The sequence below is a fragment of the Hyla sarda genome, chromosome 1, assembly GCF_029499605.1.
Source record: "Hyla sarda isolate aHylSar1 chromosome 1, aHylSar1.hap1, whole genome shotgun sequence".
Lineage (NCBI taxonomy): Eukaryota > Metazoa > Chordata > Amphibia > Anura > Hylidae > Hyla > Hyla sarda.
In genome coordinates, this window is record NC_079189.1 from 459,483,057 (window position 1) to 459,505,809 (window position 22,753).

Sequence of the window (22,753 nt, forward strand, 5' to 3'; positions counted from 1 at the left end):
GCAACTTTTTGATAAAAAAGGTTTTGATAAATCTCCCCATAAGTGTTTAGAATAAGTTGCATATAATGGCATTATATACATGTCCATAACCAGTGTCCCGGCATTATGCATATAATTTGTGGTGGACATAATAGGTGTGGCCGCTTGGAATTTAGTGTTCTAAAGTCTGTTCTGTAGCAGTCTGTATCACTATAGTATAATGAACATGCTATAATAGTAGACAATAGCATAACGTACAATAAACATAATAGTATAATAATACATATTCTAATATAGTACAATAAACAGTATAGTATAATAAACATTATAATATAGTAAAAAAAACAGTATAGTATAATACAAATTACAATATAGTACAATAAACAGTATAGTGTAATCATACACATTATAATATAGTACACAAAACAGTATAGTATAATACACATTATAATATAGTACAATAAACAGTATAGTGTAATAATAAACATTATAATAAAGTACAATAAACAGTATAGTATAATAATACACATTATAATATAGTACAATAAACAGTATAGTGTAATAATAAACATTATAATAAAGTACAATAAACAGTATAGTATAATAATACACATTATAATATAGTACAATAAACAGTATAGTGTAATAATAAACATTATAATTAGAGATGAGCGAACTTATAGTAAATTCGATTGGTCACGAACTTCTCGGCTCGGCAGTTGATGACTTATCCTGCATAAATTAGTTCAGCTTTCAGGTGCTCCTGTGGGCTGGAAAAGGTGGACAGATTCCTAGGAGACTCTTTCCTAGGACTGTATCCACCTTTTCCAGCCCACCGGAGCACCTGAAAGCTGAACTCATTTATGCAGGATAAGTAATAAACTGCCGAGCTGAGAAGTTATTGACGAATTTACTGTAAGTTCGCTCATCTCTAATTATAATATAGTACAATAAACAGTATAGTGTAATAATACACATTATAATATAGTACAATAAACAGTAGTGTAATAATACACATTATAATATAGTACAATAAACAGTAGTGTAATAATACACATCATAATATAGTACAATAAACAGAATAGTTTAATACACATTATAATATAGTACAATAAACAGTATAGTGTAATAATACACATTATAATATAGTACAAAACAGTATAGTGTAATAATACACATTATAATATAGTACAACAGTATAGTGTAATAATACACATTATAATATAGTACAATAAACAGTAGTGTAATAATACACATTATAATATAGTACAATAAACAGTATAGTGTAATAATATACATTATAATATAGTACAACAGTATAGTGTGATAATACACATTATAATATAGTACAATAAACAGTATAGTGTAATAATACACATTATAATATAGCACAACAGTATAGTGTAATAATACACATTATAATATAGTACAATAAACAGTATAGTGTAATAATACACATTATAATATAGTACAATAAACAGTATAGTGTAATAATACACATTATAATATAGTACAATAAACAGTATAGTGTAATAATACACATTATAATATAGTACAATAAACAGTATAGTGTAATAATACACATTATAATATAGTATAATAAACAGTATAGTGTAATAATACACATTATAATATAGTACAATAAACAGTATAGTGTAATAATACACATTATAATATGGTACAATAAACAGTATAGTGTAATAATACACATTATAATATAGTACAATAAACAGTATAGTGTAATAATACACATTATAATATAGCACAACAGTATAGTGTAATAATACACATTATAATATAGTACAATAAACAGTATAGTGTAATAATACACATTATAATATAGTACAATAAACAGTATAGTGTAATAATACACATTATAATATAGTACAATAAACAGTATAGTGTAATAATACACATTATAATATAGCACAACAGTATAGTGTAATAATACACATTATAATATAGTACAATAAACAGTATAGTGTAATAATACACATTATAATATAGTACAATAAACAGTATAGTGTAATAATACACATTATAATATAGTACAATAAACAGTATAGTGTAATAATACACATTATAATATAGTACAACAGTATAGTGTGATAATACACATTATAATATAGTACAATAAACAGTATAGTGTAATAATACACATTATAATATAGCACAACAGTATAGTGTAATAATACACATTATAATATAGTACAATAAACAGTATAGTGTAATAATACACATTATAATATAGTACAATAAACAGTATAGTGTAATAATACACATTATAATATAGTACAATAAACAGTATAGTGTAATAATACACATTATAATATAGTACAATAAACAGTATAGTGTAATAATACACATTATAATATAGTATAATAAACAGTATAGTGTAATAATACACATTATAATATAGTACAATAAACAGTATAGTGTAATAATACACATTATAATATGGTACAATAAACAGTATAGTCTAATAATACACATTATAATATAGTACAATAAACAGTATAGTGTAATAATACACATTATAATAAAGTACAATAAACAGTATAGTGTAATAATACACATTATAATATAGTATAATAAACAGTATAGTGTAATAATACACATTATAATAAAGTACAATAAACAGTATAGTGTAATAATACACATTATAATATAGTACAATAAACAGTATAGTGTAATAATACACATTATAATATAGTACAACAGTATAGTGTAATAATACACATTATAATATAGTACTATAAACAGTATAGTGTAATAATACACATTATAATATAGTACAATAAACAGTATAGTGTAATAATACACATTATAATATAGTACAATAAACAGGATAGTGTAATAATACACATTATAATATAGTACTATAAACAGTATAGTGTAATAATACACATTATAATATAGTACAATAAACAGTATAGTGTAATAATACACATTATAATATAGTACAATAAACAGGATAGTGTAATAATACACATTATAATATAGTACTATAAACAGTATAGTGTAATAATACACATTATAATATAGTATAATAAACAGTATAGTGTAATAATACACATTATAATATAGTACAATAAACAGGATAGTGTAATAATACACATTATAATATAGTACAATAAACAGTATAGTGTAATAATACACATTATAATAAAGAACAATTAACAGTATAGTATAATAATACACATTATAATATAGTACTATAAACAGTATAGTGTAATAATACACATTATAATATAGTATAATAAACAGTATAGTGTAATAATACACATTATAATATAGTACTATAAACAGTATAGTGTAATAATACACATTATAATATAGTACTATAAACAGTATAGTGTAATAATACACATTATAATATAGTATAATAAACAGTATAGTATAATAATACACATTATAATATAGTATAATAAACAGTATAGTGTAATAATACACATTATAATATAGTACAATAAACAGGATAGTGTAATAATACACATTATAATATAGTACAATAAACAGTATAGTGTAATAATACACATTATAATAAAGAACAATTAACAGTATAGTATAATACACATAATAGCAGCATTCCCCAATCTGTGGCTGTCCAGCTTTTGCACAACTACAACTCCTATCATGTCCAATGGTTGTAGTTGTAGTTTTGCTGGACAGCCACAGGTTAGAAAACAAACACTGCTTTATAGTGTAGTGTAATAATAGAAATAAGCAGTTCAGCATAATAATAAACAGGGTTTAGTAATACCGTATACTGTATATAGTAAGACACATTATAGTATAGAACAGTGTTTCCCAACCAGGGTGACTCCAGCTGTTGCAAAACTACAACTCCCAGCATGCCCGGACAGCCAAAGGCTGTTGTAGTTTTGCAAGAGCTGGAGGCACCCTGGTTGGGAAACACTGGTATAGAATAACAAATAGTATAATAGTAATAAATACTTTATAGTATAGTTGTAGCCGCTCTCACCTATGGCTATCTCCACCTCCAGCTCCTCCTGCCTGGTGCTCTTGAAGAACAGCAGAGCTGAGGCGCCCTCCTTGTCTGAGCTCTCGTTAAGAAACCGCAGGATCTTCACTTCATCTTCTCCATCGTTCCGGTTCAGCAGCTCCTCGAAGCAGTTCGGGTCGGTCAGGCTAAAGCTGCAGTACACACGGTCCCGGATCCATTCCAGGCGGGGATCATCCAGCGACATGTTCTTCGCTAAACGCTGCCTTTCGGTTTGTGGTGTGTGACCATGGCAACGGGACGCTGCCGGCGGCTCTACCTGTTCACAGCACAGAGCGGGCGTCAGTACAAACAAGAGAGTGCTATTCAGCTCTCCCCCTGCTGGAGAGGAAGCTGTACTGCACCTATCTGTAGACACATAATGGGAGATTTATCAATACCTTTGCAGAGTAAAGGTTGCCCAGTTGCCCATAGCAACCAATCAGATTGCTTCTTTCATTTTTCAAAGGCCTTGTTAAAAATGAAAGAAGCAATCTGATTGGTTGCTATGGGCAACTCAGAAACTTTTCCTCTGGGGGGAGGGGGAGATTTATCCAAATCTGTCCAGAGGAAAAGTTGCCCATAGCAACCAATCAGATTGCCTCTTTCATTTTTAAGAGGCCATGTTAAAAAGGAGGCAATCTGATTGGTTGCTATGCGCAACTTTCCCTCTAGACTAGTTTTGATAAATCTCCCCTATAGGCTGTCTGGGCATGCTAGGGGTTGTAGTTTTGCAACAGCTGGAGACACACTGGTTTAAAAACAGTGGCATAGATCATCTAAATCAGTGGTCTCCAAACAGTGCCCCCCTCCCAGATACGGCAAAACTACAACCCTCAGCATGCCCTGACAGTCAATGCTAGAAGTTGTAGTTTTGCAACATCTGGAGGGCCACAGTTTGGAGACTAATCGCTGTTAGTCACCGAATGTGTCCATGCAGTAGCCACAAAGTTAGAACATTCCCTAAAAATGTGAGCGATCGGATCAAGTACAGAGCTGTCTTGTCTGGTGTCTTCCTCTTTTCATTTAGAGCCAATGGCAATCCCTGGAAGACCCCTTTAAAACTGCCTAATATTATGTAGGTCACCTCCTTACCACCAAAACCGCTTGACCCATTCTACATGGAATCCTCTGAAGGTGTCTTGAGGTATCTAGCACCAAGACGTAAGCAGCAGAAAAACCCCATCAAGACTAAAACCCACTATTATTGAAAGAAAGCCTCACTGCATGTTGGGAGTGCAAAATAACAGGGCAGTTTTTTGTGGCACTGTTTTTTAGGTCAACAAACAGGTGAAAACTCAGGCTAGGTTCACATTGCCGTTGTGCTCTTTGCCATTCTGGGTCTGTTTGGCTCTTTTTATTTTTGCACCAAACAGACCTAAAATGGGTCAGAGCACAACCGACACCACTGGGTCACCACGGATCCCATTGACTTGAATAAGGATCCATCGGGGATGCGGCAGTTTAGTTGAGAAAGAAAAATAGGGCATGCATAACTCCTGTCGTTAGGACGGACTTACTGACGGAGTGCCATATGGCAAAGCCTGAGGCAGTGTGAACGAGCCCTTAAGCAATGCTACACAATCTGGTCATCTGCTGTAAAATGGCATCCATGCCAAGGAAAGACACCCCACATAGTTGGAAGGTTTTAAAGTCCTAGTCTAGCGTGATAACCTGGCCTTTTTGCAGCAGTGAGCATTTTTTACATGAAAAGTATAACAGAATCATGGAGGAAAAGGGACGAGGCATCGTCAAAATGGCAGTGGTGGGGCTTATTTTACAGCCAGGGACTCAAAGGGGTCCTCCAGTTTAGGAAAATGTATCCCCTATGTAGGGGTTGTCTAATGGCGAGGGGTCCAACCACAGGGACCCCCAGCAATTTCCTGCACGGTGCTCCGGCTCTCCTGGTGCACAGAATGGGGTCAACATGCACTCTCAATGCATTTCTATAGGAGAACCAAAGCGCTGTACTTGTGTATCTCCAACTCTTCTACAGAGATGCACCGCTTCATGCAGTGGTCAACACAGATCAGACATTTTCCCTCTATCCTTTGTATAGGGGATTCATTTTCCTAGACGGCACTACTTTTTCTAATGTTTCTGCCCTAAAAATCCCTTACTAGATTTAACTGGGCACGGTCAGATATAGAAAACATTTTATATGTTGTACATCTTGGCAATACAATAGTTTTTTTAATACACTTCTTTAAAAAAAATAAAATAAAAAAAAAAAATAAAACATTTTATTAAAGAAAACTGTCTTTGAAAATCCCACCACTAGGGGTCCCCATACCTCTTGTGACACTGATGAGTCCAGTCCAAAAGAGTAATGTCGGCACCACACGACATCAACTTGAGATATATCGGTAACCACTCTACAGCTGCGGTATTCTTGTGTCTCACAGCTCCGTCAGTGCCTGTGTCAAAAGTACAATGTATACGATACCATTCACAGAAGAATAGATGACATGTAACTCAATTCGCTGCTTTTCTTTTTGCTGCTTTATTGGCCACATGCCGGGCAAACACACGAGGATACACTCCACCAACAACGCTATTGTTTCACGTCACACAGACGCTTTATCAAGGTGTATAGGGAAAAGAGGGCGTATCTCCCACTTAACCCCTTAGTGTATGTTTAGAATTCAAATCACAAATATATATATATGACTTTATAAGATGCAGGTCAGATTTCACAGTATATGCGATAATTTGTCCCTGCATGAAGTGTTATATTGGGAAAACTATACACTGCTTTTTATTAGGATAAGGGAGCACTTTTATTCCCTACACTCGGGAAAGGAATCACACCAGGCCGACTGGATTCCCGGCCAGATGCACTGCTGTTAGAATTCTTTTCATTCATAGCGCTGCGGAGGCATATGATTATAGAAGCGCTGTGGGGGCCAGACATATAGTGTTATCAGGCCCCCACAGTGCTTCTGTGTAAATATGCCGCCGCAGCAGTATGAAAGACAAGTATTCTTTCAGCAGCGCATCGGGCCAGGCGGATGCGCTGCTAATAGAATACTTTTCATTCATAGCGCTGCCGGGGGCTTATGATAGCGCTGTGGGGGGAAAATATATATGCGCTGCGGGGGGGGGGGGGGATATATATTTATATATATATGCGATGCAGGGGGGGGAATGTATATAAGCGATACGAGGGACAATACCTATATAAATGTGCTGTGGGGGGGGGCAAGATATATAGAAGCGCTGCGGGGGGCCAGACATATACCCCCCAGCGAATCTATATAACTTTCCCCACCGCAGCGCTTCTATTTGAAAACCCCGCCAGGGCTCCTCAGTATCGGCCATTCAGGGCTCCCGGAAGGGGAATTTTAAAATTAAAGTAAAATATATCGTACATCGCAGGGGAATGGAGCATGTTGCCCGCTCCCCTGTTTAAAAACTTCTAATCCCATCGGGTCTCAGAAGTGAGACCCAGGGCGATCAATCCCTCAGCCCCTGTACTACAACCCTCATCATGGAATAGAGTCTGTTCCATGATGGAGGTTGTAGTACAAACACTATTGTAGCCTCCCCAGCCATGGGCAGACTCCCGTAGCTGTGAAATTACTACTCCCATTATGGAAACAAGTCTGTTTCATGATGGGAGAAGTAGTAGTCCCTCAGCACTACAGGAGTCTGCTGATGTCATCTCTTCTGAGCATGCTCACAAGTAATAACATATTATAAACCAGGTGCAAACAGATGACATAAAGGCTCATCCATGTGCCATAGACTCTAATGTTAAAAATAATGGCCGTTAATTTACCAGTTTCTTGTGACGGAAGAAAAAGTGCATGTGCCGTTCTTTCTTCTGTCACAAATAACGTCTGTTATTCATGATGTGCTATAACGGGTCTTAACGGATAATCAAAAAATCCCATAGACTTTAATTGGATTTTGTAACTGCCGTTCAACATCCGTTTTTAAGGCTTTTCTAACGGAAGTTTATAACAGGTCTTTTAACAGAGCAACTTTATAGTGTGAAAGTGGCCTAATATATAAATATGTTGCTTTGCGCAAGGTGATTTGCTGCAACAGTTCCTCCTGCCTGTTCCAGCTAATAACTCTGCCCTACCCATGAAGAGGGCGGAGTTAAAGGCTGAAGGGGGTGGAGTGATTGGCTGGAGTCAACAGATACAGAACCAGCTGCCTCCATTACACATAAGAAATGACCTTATTAGCAACAAGATGAATATCTCCAGAAAGGTTGCGATTTTCATCCGGTATGAGGCGTTAAAAGCAGGGCCACCCGTCTGTCAGATTCCTTGTACAGCAAGGGCGCATTCACACACAGCCAAAATACAGTATAGTCTACTTTTTGCACTGTATGAACTAATACACTTATGTTGCTCTTTACTATTGATTTTTTTACTTTAATGTTATTTTAGATGTATTGCTTAACTCATGTGACTGCATGGAATTTAGTGCATATTATTTTAAATAGGAATTAGGGCATAATTATTTAGTGGGTCTGTCTCCTATTATTCATGTATGTATGTATACATATATATATATATATATATATATACACAGTATATATTTATTATTTTGCTAGGTTTGCTCTGGGGAAAGTTGTGATGAGTGATAAATATATATGTGCATGGTTGTAGAGTGCACTCATCTGCATGACATACCCTCATATTTCTTCTATGATGGGATTATAGGATACACTACATTTTAGTCAATAGAAGATTGATTCATGTTACTCTTGAGCAGTTGCAGAACACAGATCTCATAGGGTTTAACAACTGTTTATTATGCATATGAGGAGAATTTAAAGACAATTGTTTAGGGTATAAGATGTCTCATCGCGGGGGGGGGGGGGGGGGGCCAGCACCCGCATTCTATACGCCAAAACGTTTTAATGGGTTCAGTAATAAAAACAAATGAAGATCACCAGTGCAGGATGAAAAATTGTTGATGCTGATCTGATATTTATTTTATTAAGTTAACTGACGATGAAGTTCTATGCCCATTTGTCCACTGGATTCTTGCTTCTCTGTTTCCACTTTTTTATTTTTATTTTTTTCAAAAACGCTCGAAAAAACACCTTGGATGTAAAGTCTACATACTCCGTATTTTAGTTTTTAGCATTTTCATAGTAAATTTTTTTTGGGTCAAAGGAAAGTCACTATGGGGAGATTTATAAAAACCTGTGTAGCGTAAAGGTGGTGCAGTTACCTATAGAAACCAGATCACTTCTTTCATTTTTCAGAGGCTCGTGTACTAATGAAAGAAGCAATCTGATTGGTTGCTATGGGCAACTGCACCACTTTTCCTTTACACAGATCTTGATCAATCTTCCCCTATATACCCATTACAAGGCTTCTTATTCATGATAAATTACTTCCAACATTTTCTAAATCTGACCAAAACACTAAAAGCATGTGACATTTTTATTTTTCAATATTTGCCTGGCACTACAGGTTTTAGTGATGCTCTAACATGAAGAATCTGTGTATTTTGGGGCCAAAATAAGCCTTTTTTTAACAAAATAGGGGGAGATTTATCAAAACCTGTATAAGGGCCGCTTCCCCTGCTCCCCGAGCTAGGCCGATAGCAGACGCGATGTGCGAGTATACTGCGCATGTGCGCGGCTACTCGCATATCGCAGTGCGTCTGCTGTAGCGGTAGATTGACGCTCTGAGCAGGCCCCTGTAAAGACAGCATGCAGCGGTCCTTCAGCAGTGGATCCGCAGCATAATACGCGCTGAGGATCCACTCGTGTGAACGTACCCTAAGGGTACGTTCACACGTACGCAAATTTGATGCGCAGGATTTGATGCACAGGATTTTCTGCTGCAGATTTCCATGTAAACTAAATGACTGAGCACAGCTTCTAATCTGCAGTTACAAATCCTGCTCATCAAATCTGCGCAGGATCCTGTACGGGTGAAAGTACCCTTAAAAAGGGAAAATTTGTGCAGCTGCCAATAGCAACTAATTTGCTTAATTTTTAAAAAGGTCTTTGAAAACAGCAATCTGATTGGTTGCTATAGGCAACTGCACCACTTTCCCTCCGCACAGGTTTTAATAACTCTCCTCCATAGCCTTATTGATAAAAAGTCCCTTCTTATAAATGGATGTGCAGACAAACACAACACTACAGATAGGACATTCCAGTACTTGTTCACCTTTTTTATTTAAAAAGATTATTCACACAAGTCAAAATCTGAAATACTGTACAGTTATTTTTACAAATATTTATATTGTTCATACACCCAATATTAGAAATATATAAAATCTTTATTAAATGTTCTTGCACACAACATTCGTTCTTAGGAATTCATTCTTAGCTTTGACAAAAGAAGTTTGAATAGGTTAACACTTAAAAATTTGTCTTTCTTAAAACATTGATAACCCAAATTTTTCACAATATATAACAATCATACATGCATACATTTATATGACAGAAACGCATGTATCTGGAGAGGTAGAAAATCTCTGAAGGATGTTATTTCTAAAGATGTATTACATTTATAAGTTAACCTTTACTAAAACTGTATACATTAAAGTGGGTTCTGCAATTATAATAATGTATGTAACATTGCAATGCAAACCTATGGGACTTCTGGCTATTCCATATACGCGCTTTAGCTGCAGACCCCACAAAGGAGACAGCTCCTGGGACCTTGTGCTTTTTTTTTCATATGAGAAGTATCCTTTAATCTATATCACACTTGTATTAGATACCTTGTGAAGGTCATAAAAGAGCAGCATGTGCTACATATTCTACAAAGAAATACAAAACCTAACAAGTACAGTATGCATTTTATCTAGGATGCCCTTATATTAGTAACCACAGTTGATGATCTTTTTCATTGCAGTTGAATAACTGTCCTACCAATGCTCTTGGCATTCTCTGGTCCATTTATGGTCAATAACTATGTTCTAAATATATATATATATATATATATATATATATATGCCAAGACCTTTCATAGCATACAAGCCAAATGTGCACTGTGAACAAAGAGTTAGTATAGAATATTTTACAATTTAAATCCTAATGAAGTAAAAATTTTCTAAACAGTATTTACTGGAGTGTTTTTAGATATTGTTATTAGATAAGATTATTTACAACTCTATTGAAGTAGGGCACTTTTGGAGATACCTTTAGAAAATACCTACTCTATGCAGCCCCACTTACTACAAAAAATGACTTGCAACACATTTTTGATGGTAAGGGGCCACTTCTTATTCTGTGTAACTTATATGAAACACAGTGTGCCAGATTTGGCACACAGTATTGGCATAAAAGCAAGCCTTAAAATAAAATAAAATAATGGTCTAAACTTAGACTAGACACAGTCTAACTTAGGCTACACACCCATCGAGGTACGGGGAAAAACAGACGGCTAAAAATAAGGGGGAAAAAATTACGTTCCCACGTTTTCTTGCTTTTGGTAAATTTTTTTCTGCCGTTTACAGCTTAAAATAAAATACTGTGTGTGTGCCTAAAGGTCAGCCCGTCTGAGCCACTGTGATAAATCATCACTAGACAGCTTTTAATGTAATCTGTCCTTATGGATTTCAATTGGCATTTTAAAGGGAATGTGTCTTTTTTTTTTTTTTTTTTTTTTTTTTTTTTATGGATTAGAGACAGATACTAAAATATTGAAACACAAACACTAGCAGGTTCAGCTATATATATATATATATATATATATATGAGTTCTTAATAGTAAACATGGGTGCTACTGTGTGTACCATGTAATAGTCAAAGCAAAAAAAAGGGGAGAAGTACACCATGTAGCGCACACCCAATCAATGTACAAAAAATCTTTTTTTAGAAAATGCATTAATCACTTTAGACAACAAGAAACCCCCATAACAACATTTAAAAGAGGCATAAACATGCCCTCTCACAACAGGGGGGAGCCCGTAGGACCCCTCCCAGGACAAATAGGTATAAGTTCTAACACAGCCTCTAAATATACATCCAAATAACAAGATAGTTCAATATCTATACAATATGCATATGTTACCACAGACCACCTGCCAAATACCATATACAACCTGATTAAAGGGAAATCCCCAAGTATAGCAGACAGGAGGCTGGGAAATGCAAGAATCAAGAAGCAATTTAATGAATGATCCCTATACAGGCGTCCCCTGAACCCCACGTGTTCCGTCACCTACTGGTGACACCCCTGAGGAAGTCACCAGAAGGTGACGGAACGCGTGGGGTTCAGGGGGACGCCTGTATAGGGATCATTCATTACATTGCTTCTTGATTCTTGCATTTCCCAGCCTCCTGTCTGCTATACTTGGGATTTTTATACAGGTGTCCTGGGAGGGGTCCTACGGGCTCCCCCCTGTTGTGGGAGGGCATGTTTATGCCTCTTTTAAATGTTTTTATGGGGGTTTCTTGTTGTCTAAAGTGATTTATGCATTTTCTAATAAAGATTTTTTGTACATTGATTGGGTGTGCACTACATGGTGTACATCTCCCCTTTTTTTGCAAATACTAAAATATATGAAAAGTTCTTTTTTTCTAATCAGTTTATGTTTTTTTGGAGAGTAATTTTTTTGTGCATTTTTATGGGGGCAGCCATATCAATCAAGCTTCTGACCTGCTCTGTTAACAGCCTTCAGAGAGATGCTTTTAAGCACCTGCATGGATCACAGGAAACATTACTCTATATACAGTAATATAGTAGAGTTTTCTAGTCATGCTCTGTGACCTGTCCAAAGGTCAACGTGTAGAGAGGGGAAGATTATGTGCTGTGTCCATCTCCCTTATTATCTAATATATAGTTGTTTATCTTTCTGTAATAGGAAAAGGATACTGAAAATTTGTCTCTAGTGGTTCAGTAGTGAGAATGAAAACGGCAAGATTTTAGACTTATTCTTATAAATATAGATCCTAAAATGGAAAATTAGCTTAAAAAAAAATCACCAAAAATACTTAAAAACTATGTTTAACTTTATTTCAACAATTTTTTGATGACACACTCCCTTTAACTCAAAAAGACTGGTATGGCTTAATAATACAAAGGTATTAAAAAGAATAAACGCTGAAGGAATTAAGTTTGTGAACGCTCCCAAATGACGTTTGTAAACTCTTTTCTTTCAGTGAGAAGTCCATATGGATGATTCATCCTTAATACAGTAATAATTCAAAGACCATGAAAAGCCTCAGTCCAGGTGCAAGGCCATATTGTTAAAAGAGAAAGGGGCAAATTTATATCCTGCTCCAGAATAAAACTTGTTCTGAAATTCCACCCTGTAAACGAAGAAACAACAACATTCCAATTAGACACAAACAGGTTAATATTATAAAACACACACGATGTAGTAAATAGAATAAATTATGCAGATTATAACAGATTTGAAATACGCCATATACTTAAAGATACTGAACATGGATTGCTCAAAGCCCGTTTACACGGCTGATCAGGTGAATGAACGTTCCCAATAATAAATGGACAAGGGACATCAATCAGCCAATAAATGCATGTTCACAGATGATCACATCTTTTCTGCAGCCATTAAACTAAATTTTTTTCAGCCATTTATCTCCCTGTGTAAACTGGTGATGTTCATCCAACAATAATAAAAGTAAAAGGGCTGCAAGAATGATCCAACATTTACTTGTACAGACTAGATTCCAATTGACTGAGCCATGTGAAGGCTTATGAAGTGACAGTCGATCATGGAGATCAGAGGTCCTTATTGTGCCCAGCCGGCCTAAGTAAAGAGTATGTTCACACGTTTAGGTTTTGCAATTAATGCATACAAAGCCGGAAACAGATCATAAATGGGGGACACGAATAAAAAGGAAAACAGATTTCCTGTTTTTTAAATCCAGTCCTGTCTTTGCATTTAAGTGCAATTGAAAACCTAAATGTGTGAACATATGAATGCAGGAGTAGAGGGCAGCAAGCCTAGAGGGAAAATACCTTGTTAATAAAGGATAAGACTAGGAAGTGTTTTTGAGACTAGGGATAAATGTGGCAAGCTATAGGCATATTTAACTTCTCAAAACTGTCATTCCATATTGGGGGAAGAAAGCGAATAAGGAGATTTTTTTTGTACTTACCGTAAAATCTCTTTCTCGTAGCCTTCATTGGGGGACACCTAACTGATGGGTATATGCTCTTGCCACTAGGAGGCGCTGACACTAGGAAAAAAAAGTCAGCTCCTCCCTGGAAGGATATACCCGCCCACTGGAAGTGAGGTAACCAGTTTTGTCACAAAGCAGTAGGAGAAGCAACCAAGGACATGTCCCAAAGACCCTAGAAAAGAATCTCGGATAAAAAAAAAAAACAACCAGATAGGATCATCAGGACGAAAAAGAGAAGCAATGGGTGGGTACAGTGTCCCCCAATGAAGGCTACGAGAAAGAGATTTTACGGTGAGTACAAAAAAAAAATCTCCTTTTCTCGGTCGCTCTTCATTGGGGGACACCTTACGGATTGGACGTACCATAGCAGTCCCCTAGGGTGGGAAAAACAACCACCAGAGAATGGAATCAGTCCCGAGACCGAACTCACGTGTCAACAAGGCCTGCGGACGAGTCCCCAGGCCAGAGACAAACTAGGCCCAGAAAGTGGGCTCCCGGAAGATCCCCCGTCCACGGGCCATAAAGAGAGACAAGAAAGGTCTGGTGCATGAGAACAAAGACCTAAACAGCTGCAGACTCAAAAATCCCTGTCCCAGGGGCCCACCATGAGTACCCGGAAGGGGACAGTAGCCGGGCTGGTGTAATCCGGAGGACTGGAGCGCTGTCTAACTCGGGAGGAATGAACCCTGAATGAAGAAAGGAGCGGATCTACCAGAAAAGGGGCATCCCGGGAACCGGAGAGACCAACATGGAAACTAGAGAGGTCTGATTCACCCGGAAGACGAACTCGTAAATCAAACGGCCAAGGAACAAGCGGAACACCCCGAAAGGGAACATCCCAGAACACTGGAGTGGCCGAAATGGGAAATGGAGGATCCTGAGTCACCTGGAAGACTCATACCTGAAAAGTAAGGAAAACAGACGTCCACGAAAACTCTCCGGACGACAAACTTCCCTGTGGAAACATGAAGTAGTGAAGTAAGATACCCCACCTATATAGTGGTAACAGAGAGATGGCATCATCTTGGCAGCAGGAAAAGCCCAACAAAAATAGACCCCCTAGATGAGGGAAAACAAGGGTGGCCGAGATGAAACTCAGGTACTGACCATGCCAAGCACCCTGATACCCGTACACCCTGTGGAAAGGGAAGTGGCAAGTGTGCCAGGCACAGTAGGAGCAGGGAAATGCTGCCCCACAGCCACAGACCAGGACTGGGAGAATGTAGCCCCCAGGCCCCAGCGACAACCCATCCCCAGGGGGATAGGAATCCTGCACACTGGAGCTGCGCAAACATACAAGACATATGGAGAGCCAGTCCGGATGATGACTAAGGCAGTAGAGTAGGTGCCTAAGCCACCCAGGACAGAAAACTCGGAGGTACCTGGAGGTATAGGGAGGGGCAGAACTGACTGTGTCGCCCCAGCAGGAACCATGCCAAACCGAAATGCTCAACAGAACTGCGGAAACAAAATCCCAGGAAGTCCCGAGGCACACCCCACCAAACAGAAGGAAAGGTGGGCTCTACTCTGACAAAGCGGCCTTATCATATGGATGGGCACAGACAAGGGTACCTCACGATAGTAGTGGGGCACCAAGACTGCCTACACGAAAGAAACCGCAGACTTCCAAGGGACCTGCAGGAAGGGAGGTATGCCTCTAGAAGACCAACATGGCAACCTTAGGAAGGGGAACAGAGCGATGCTGCTGTGGCTGAGAAAGTCCCTAGAGCCTGCAGAAAAAGCCTGCAGAAAAAAAAAACATACCTGATTTACTAATGGTGCCACACAGCAAGACTGCAGGCGCAGAATCATGAGGAAAATAATGTATGCAGGGCAGGAAACATGCAGACACCGTTGGACCTTACAGGTAGAAAAGGTCCCATGAACCCACAAAGATACACTTTGTGGAAGGTCACCTGGAAGAGAGACACCAGACTGCAGCCGCGGCATCAGCAGAAACGGATGAGGTGACCTGGTGGACAAGAAAAGCATACCGACAGAGTCTGGTTATGTGGCATATGGACCATGGCCACGCCGGTCCCGCATACGGAAAGATACAGCGAAGTGATATCCCAGTCTTCAGACAGAGTAGCAGGCATGCAGAGAGGAATCTGGTAAAGTAGGGAACAAACCAGCATGTGGTGCATTGTAGAAAGGCTACAGAGCCACCTAAGGAGACTCACTCGGAACTACCCCTAGGCAGTGGGTTATACCAGAACCACCATCCACAGTGTGGAAAGAGAATGGCAGGTGACCCGACGTAGTAGTAGGCCATGCAGAAAACCGTCTGGCCAACTGGAATAGGATTCCTGAGCTTACAGGGTCACTCCATTCAACCTCCCACAGAAAGCAGGGAACTGGAGTGCGGCCCATCCAACAGGCGACCTGGTGGCGTAGAAGACCCAACAGACGAAGGACTGTCTGACTGGCATGAATCCCGTGTATCTATAGGGACCCTCCTCAAGAACCTCCACCAGGAGACATGGATAGAAACTCCGCCCCCCCTTAGAAATAGGGTAGGACACGCTTGGTCAGTTCTACGTATACAGCACACGGCAGTGTGGCACCAGAAGTCCAGCCGCAGATACATCAGCCGATGAAAGGAGGTGTAGGAAACCATGCAGACCACTGTCTGGTGTACTGGTACAGGTCCATTCCGACGGGCACCTCACACGGTAGTGAGGTACCGGGAGTCCAGCCGTAGCTACATCAGCCATGTGATGTGTGACAGGCGGTTTAGGAAACCATGCAGACCACTGTCCGGCTTACTGGTATGGGACCAGAGAGGACAACGGGTAACTCCATCGGACCTGTCGCACAGTAGTGAGTTACCAGAACTCCAGCCACAGATACATCAGCCGATTGATGTGAGACAGGCGACAGAGGAACCATGCAGACCCCTGTCTGACTTACTGGTATGGGTTCATAGTGGACAACAAGTCATGCCCTCGGGCACCTCGCAGTAGTGAGGTACCGGAGCTCCAGCCGCAGCTACATCAGCCGTGTGATAGGCGATGTAGGAAACCATGCAGACCACTGTCTGGCTTACTGGTATGGGTCCATAGTAGACAACGGTTCACTCCATCAGAAACCTTGCTCAGTAGTGAGGTACCATACTCCAGCTGCAGATACATTGGCTGTGTGATGAGAGACAAGCGGCAGAGGAAACCATGCAGACCACTGTCTGGCTTACTGGTATGGGTGCATAATGGACAACAAGTCATGCCGTCGGGCACCTCGCAGTAATGAGGTACCCGACGTAACTAGTAATAGGCAATGTAGGAGACCTGTAAACCCAGGCACCGACCACGCCAGCACCCTAATCTCCGTACCCCCTTGAAGGGGGGTTGACAGTGCGCCAGGTACGGTAACTGGACAATGTACTGGGCCCACGGAGCACCCCAGGAACCTTACAGCAACATACAGAGATATGGAGGGATCGGAATCCCGGACATAGGTGCTGGGTAAAGAAACCAAGACATGGCTACAAATGCGAGTAAGAAGCACATGCACACAGCAACCGACAGTGTTGAGAGGAACACCCCAACAGGGTGAAACCCTGAACTAGATGTGTACCAACTGAGCCATTCTAGACATGTTCAAGGCAACAGAGCAGATGCCTGAGACACCCAGCACAGGAAACCAGGAAAATACCTGAAGGCAGAGGGGGGCTGAACTGACTGTCGCCCCAACAGGCCCTCTGCCAGATCAGAGGTGCTCAACTGTCGTAGGACTTCAGAACGGTTCCCAGGAAGGTCCAAGGCACACCACACCGAACAGAAGGGAGGGAGGAGTCTACACAAGCAGGACCCAGCAGGCGTAGGGAAATAGACACAAAGGAAACCGCAGACATCCAAAAGTCTGGCAGAATGGAAGACAGACTCAGCACCCAATGGTGTGTCAAAACTATGCCCCTATCAGACCAACGTGGCACTCTCAGAAAAGGGGAAAAGAGAGTGCAGTTGCAGCCATGAAAAAACCATGGGCAGTCCAGGAGATGCCCACACCCCAGCTCCTAATGGTGCTACACACCAGGACTGCAGCCGCAGATGCAAGAGATGAGGGATGCATGTGGGGCAGGAAACATGCAGACACAGAAGAGGGCCACAGAAGGCACACTGTGTGGAACTTCACAGGGAAGGAGACACCAGACTGCCGTCACGGGAGAGGCAGGAATGGGAAAGGAGACCTGGTGTATTAGAAAGCCATGCAGACATAGTCAGGCTAACTGGCAAGGGACTATGGTGACCCCGGTTCCGCAGTCAGAACCATACACTAAAAGTTGGCTACCAGCCTTAAGCCACTAGAGCGGCAGGCATGAGGAGAGGGGCCTGGTAAAGTAGTGAACCCCCATGAACCAGCATGTGGCGCATTACAGAGAGCCCAAGAAACAACATGGGGAGACCCCCTCAGAACTACTTTTAGGCAGTGGTTACCTGAACTTCCGCCACACTGTGGGAAGTGAATGGCAGTTAACCCGATGTAGCAGTAAACCACAGGAACAGCCATCCGGCTGACTGCTGGAGGATTCCTGACGCACATGACACTCCTTCGAACCCTCCCACTGACAGTGGGGCACAGGAGTGTGGCCAATCTTATGGAGTCCTGAAGGAGTAGGAGACCCTGAAGACTAATGACTGGCTGACTGGCAGCAGTCCTTTGTGCTTGCAGGAACCTTCTGACAGAGTCCGGAACCAACAGTGAGGTACAGGGAGCCACAGCATGCATGCAGCAGCCCAAAGATGGGAGACCGACAGCGGCGGAAACTGAGCAGACAACGGTGTGGCGCAATGAGTGCCCCCTCAGGTGCTGGTGATATGGGGACACAGTCGGATAAGGCAATCACTGAGCCCCTTTGATGAATGCGGTGAAGAACATATAGAGAGATAAAAAAAGGAAAAGATCGACAAGCGGCGCTTGTATCGTGTATTACCCCAGGATATATGTGGGAAGTGAGGGGAGTAGCGGATTACCCCACAGGGCTTATAGATGGCCGCTCACCTCAAGGTAGAAATAACAGGCATATAACCCCTATGTAGCGGGGTACCATCAGTGATGAGTCGCTGTCAAGCCAGTGAGTTGCAGGAAATGACCCAGGTCGTCCTGTGAATATGAGGAGTAAAAAAGAACTCTTAAATACCGGCGCTGCGACTCTTGATGATGAAGACAACGACGTCTAGGTTATAGTAAAGGATCCTTGGCAGGACCATTAATTGAAAGAAAGCTAATTAAAACAATAAAAACAGTTGATCTTATCTGAGGAAGGGAGGGCTCCTCCCAAAACCTCCCTGTTTTTTATTGTTTTAATTTGCTTTCTTTCAATAAATGGTCCTGCCAAGGATCCTTTACTATAACCTGGATGTCGTTGTCTTCATCATCAAGAGTCGCAGCAATGGTATTTAGGGGTTCCTTTTTACTCCTCCTCCTCCTCTTTGATGCATGTGGAAAGTCAGTGAAGCCTAGGAACCATGAATAGAATCCCCGACACCCTGGGAGATAGGGGGAGGCTTAGGAGCCATGGATTGTATTCCCTTCGCCCTGCCTAGGGTCCACAGGACACACCAGGTCACTCCACCGGACACCGCGCACCAGCAGTGAGGTACCGGAACTTCAGCAGCAGATACTTCAGCCCTTGGAGAAGTTGACAGGCGGCAGAAAAAAACATGCAGGCCACTGTCTGACTTACTGGTATGGGTCCACTGGTATGAGTGATAGATGAGACTCCTGTCTAGCCTAATGAGAGCAGGTGCAATCCATGGCCATGCAGGGACACTTTCACAAAGAACTCAACCTGGACGAGGGGATCCGGGACAGCAGATGTGGATGTGGCAGCCTGTAGAGGAGGGAATTTAGTACGCACGTCAAAACACACCTGCGGACAAGGCAACCATGTCATGACAACCGGTGGTAGAGGAGAAACTGTCCTGACTGTAACCCCGGTATCTTCCAAGTGGACATGAAACCCCGGCACGACCTGCCACAGCAAGTTGGTGAAAGCGGGTATGCCAGAGGCATACCTCAAGTGACTTAATGCAATGTCATATCAGGCCCCCGTATACTGTCCCAGAAAAAAAGAGCCATATAGGGTCAAAGCATGGGGCAACAGAAGCAAGCTCCGAAATCGGCCCCAGTTGTCAAAAAATCCATTTAATATATGGTCCCTAGATAGGAAATGTATAAGGGAGAAAAATAACGTGTGGCAACACATAATATATGGTAAAATCTTCTTCCTCACCATCCCTGGGAGATATTCCTACCGGCAGAGATGGTGAGGTTGTGGTGTTAGAAAGTGTCCTCCACCGACCCTGCAAAGGCATGTGCTCTTTAGACTGTTTACACCGCATCAAAAACTCCATTCAGAGCCTGCATCCACATTCCTGGTAGATTCTGACAGAAAGAAAAGCGCTGTACACAGAGCTATTCTTTTTTATCAAAATATTGGAGCACTTGGCAGGGCCAATTATAAGCCAAAGGGTCCTTCGGACATCATTGCTATACCAGGTTGTAGGAAATGCATATCTTATATCTCTATATTAAAGCTGGGTAAGATATGGGAAATTCAGGATAGTGTGAAATCCAAGACCATAGCTACTAAGGAACCTTTGGTAAAGTCCATTTATTTTGACAGGCAGGTGGGGTCTTACATTCCCTTCCTAGCCAGTCCAGGTTTTCAGTATGGCCCATATAAGAGTTGAAGACAGCTGGTTACTGGGCTTTAAAACAAGGTGTAACTTAGTCTTCAGGCTGAGGCTGTAAGGAACTTGTTGGGTGGCTGGTAGTAGGCCAGGGAAGATAGTATTAGACCATGTTTACATGGCCGCTTCCACGAGTAATGTCCGCCCGTAAAATACAGGCATACATTCTGCACATTGAAATCATCCGGCAGCGCTAGGACCGGTCGGAAATGTGGCGTCTCATAGAAACAGAATTTCTGCCGTGTGCACAGTGCAGCACAATCACGTTGCATGCTATTGTCGACTTTGTACATGCTGTTATGTGTCTCTGATTCATGTGATTGTAACTGTCACGATTTTTATTTTGTGCCTGAATACAAATTGTGACAGTTATTTTTGTTATGTTGGAAAATAAAAACAGGAGGAGAAGCCCTGTTAAAACCTTACTTCTGTGTCACTGTCTAACTTCTGTGTAAAATTCTTTACCTTGAGGCAGATAAAGTAACCTAAAGATTTGGTTTACGCATAGTAATTTGGTGAGTATTTATAGTCAAAACCAGGATTGGAAGAGACACAGAGAAAAAAATATAAATATATGTAAAAGGAAAGATTTGCACCTATTTCTGCATTTTGTACCTACTTTGGTTTTGGCTAAAAATAATGACAAAATACTATACACATCCAAAACATGATAAAACACAGATGCAAATAGTGTAAATGAGTGATGCACTATGGTAAGGCCTACTTAGAGAATAGTGTAAGACTCTGAGCCTACTGGGAGATATCTTTAGTTAGAACATACTGAATACGATGCTAATTAAACTATTTCTACACCTATAGGCCTGAATAAACCCCCTTCCCCCACCCTCTAATAAAAGTTTAAATCACCCCCCTTTCCCCATTTTTCAAGTAAAATAATGTAAACAAAAATAAACATAAACCTATTTGATATCGCTGCTGCATTAAAATATAACATTAATTAACCCCTTAAGGACCAAGCCATTTTCATCTTAAAGGGGTAGTCCAGTGCTGAAAAAGTTATCCCCTATCCTAAGGATAGGGGATAAGTTTCAGTACGCGGGGGGTCCGACTGCCGGGACCCTCTGCGATCTCCTGTACAGGGCCCCGGCTTGCTGGCCAGAAAAAGGGTGTCGACCACTGACGAAGCGGCAGCTGACACGCCCTCTCAATACATCGCTATGGCAGAGCCGGAGATTGCTGAAGGCAGTGCTCCGGCTCTGCCATAGAGTTGTATTGAGGGGGCATGTCAGCCACCGTTTCATGCGGTGGTCAACATGCCCCCTTCCTGCGGGCTGCCGGGGCCCCATACAGATCGCGGGGGGGTCCAGCGGTCGGACCCCCCCCCCGTGATCTGAAACTTATCCCCTATCCTTAGGAGAGGGGATAAGTTTTTCAGCACTGGATATCTCCTTTAAGGACCAGGCCAATTTTATTTTTGCATTTTAAAGAGGAGATCTGTAGTGCTCTGAACTTTATCCCCCACGATCTCCTGTACGGGGCCGTGGCAATATACAGGAAAGGGGGCATTCCGTCCCCGCATGACGCGGCAGCCGGCGCACCCCTCCATGAATCCAATAGAGCACTACAGATCTCATTTAATTTTTTCCTCCTCGTCTTCTAAAACCCATAACTCTTATATTTCCATCTACAGACCCATATAAGGGCTTGTTTTTTGCGTGACCAATTGTACTTTGTAACAAAACCTCAAATTTTTCCATAAAATGTACGGGGAACCCAAAAAATGATAGTAAAAATTATATGTTTTCTTTATTTTCTGTGTCAATACGATTAAAATGGTTACATACTTTTCTATTATTGTACCGCTTAAAAAAAATCTCAAACTTTTTGTACAAAATCAGTATGTTTAAAATTGCCCTATTTTGACCACCTATAACTTTTTCATTTTTCTGCATATGGGGCGGTATGAGGGCTAATTTTTTTGCGCTGTGATCTGTACTTTTTAATCGATACAACATTTGCATATATGAAACT

The 22,753-nt window shown here is 40.6% G+C and overlaps 2 protein-coding genes across 2 annotated transcripts in view; both read right to left on the reverse strand.

Annotated features, from left to right (window-relative positions):
* Positions 1-5,113, reverse strand: part of DNAH10 (dynein axonemal heavy chain 10) — a 140,931-nt gene extending 135,818 nt beyond the window's left edge. The window contains exons 1-2 of the mRNA XM_056534241.1: positions 5,078-5,113; positions 3,965-4,262 (exon numbers count right to left, since the gene is read on the reverse strand). Coding sequence (XP_056390216.1) covers positions 3,965-4,262; positions 5,078-5,098 — 319 coding nt within the window. The 5' untranslated portion in view covers positions 5,099-5,113. The remainder of the gene's footprint in view (positions 1-3,964; positions 4,263-5,077) is intronic.
* Positions 5,114-12,409: 7,296 nt separating this feature from the next.
* The window catches only part of ATP6V0A2 (ATPase H+ transporting V0 subunit a2), a 59,025-nt gene continuing 48,681 nt past the window's right edge, over positions 12,410-22,753 (reverse strand). The window contains exon 20 of the mRNA XM_056534254.1: positions 12,410-13,226. Coding sequence (XP_056390229.1) covers positions 13,139-13,226 — 88 coding nt within the window. The 3' untranslated portion in view covers positions 12,410-13,138. The remainder of the gene's footprint in view (positions 13,227-22,753) is intronic.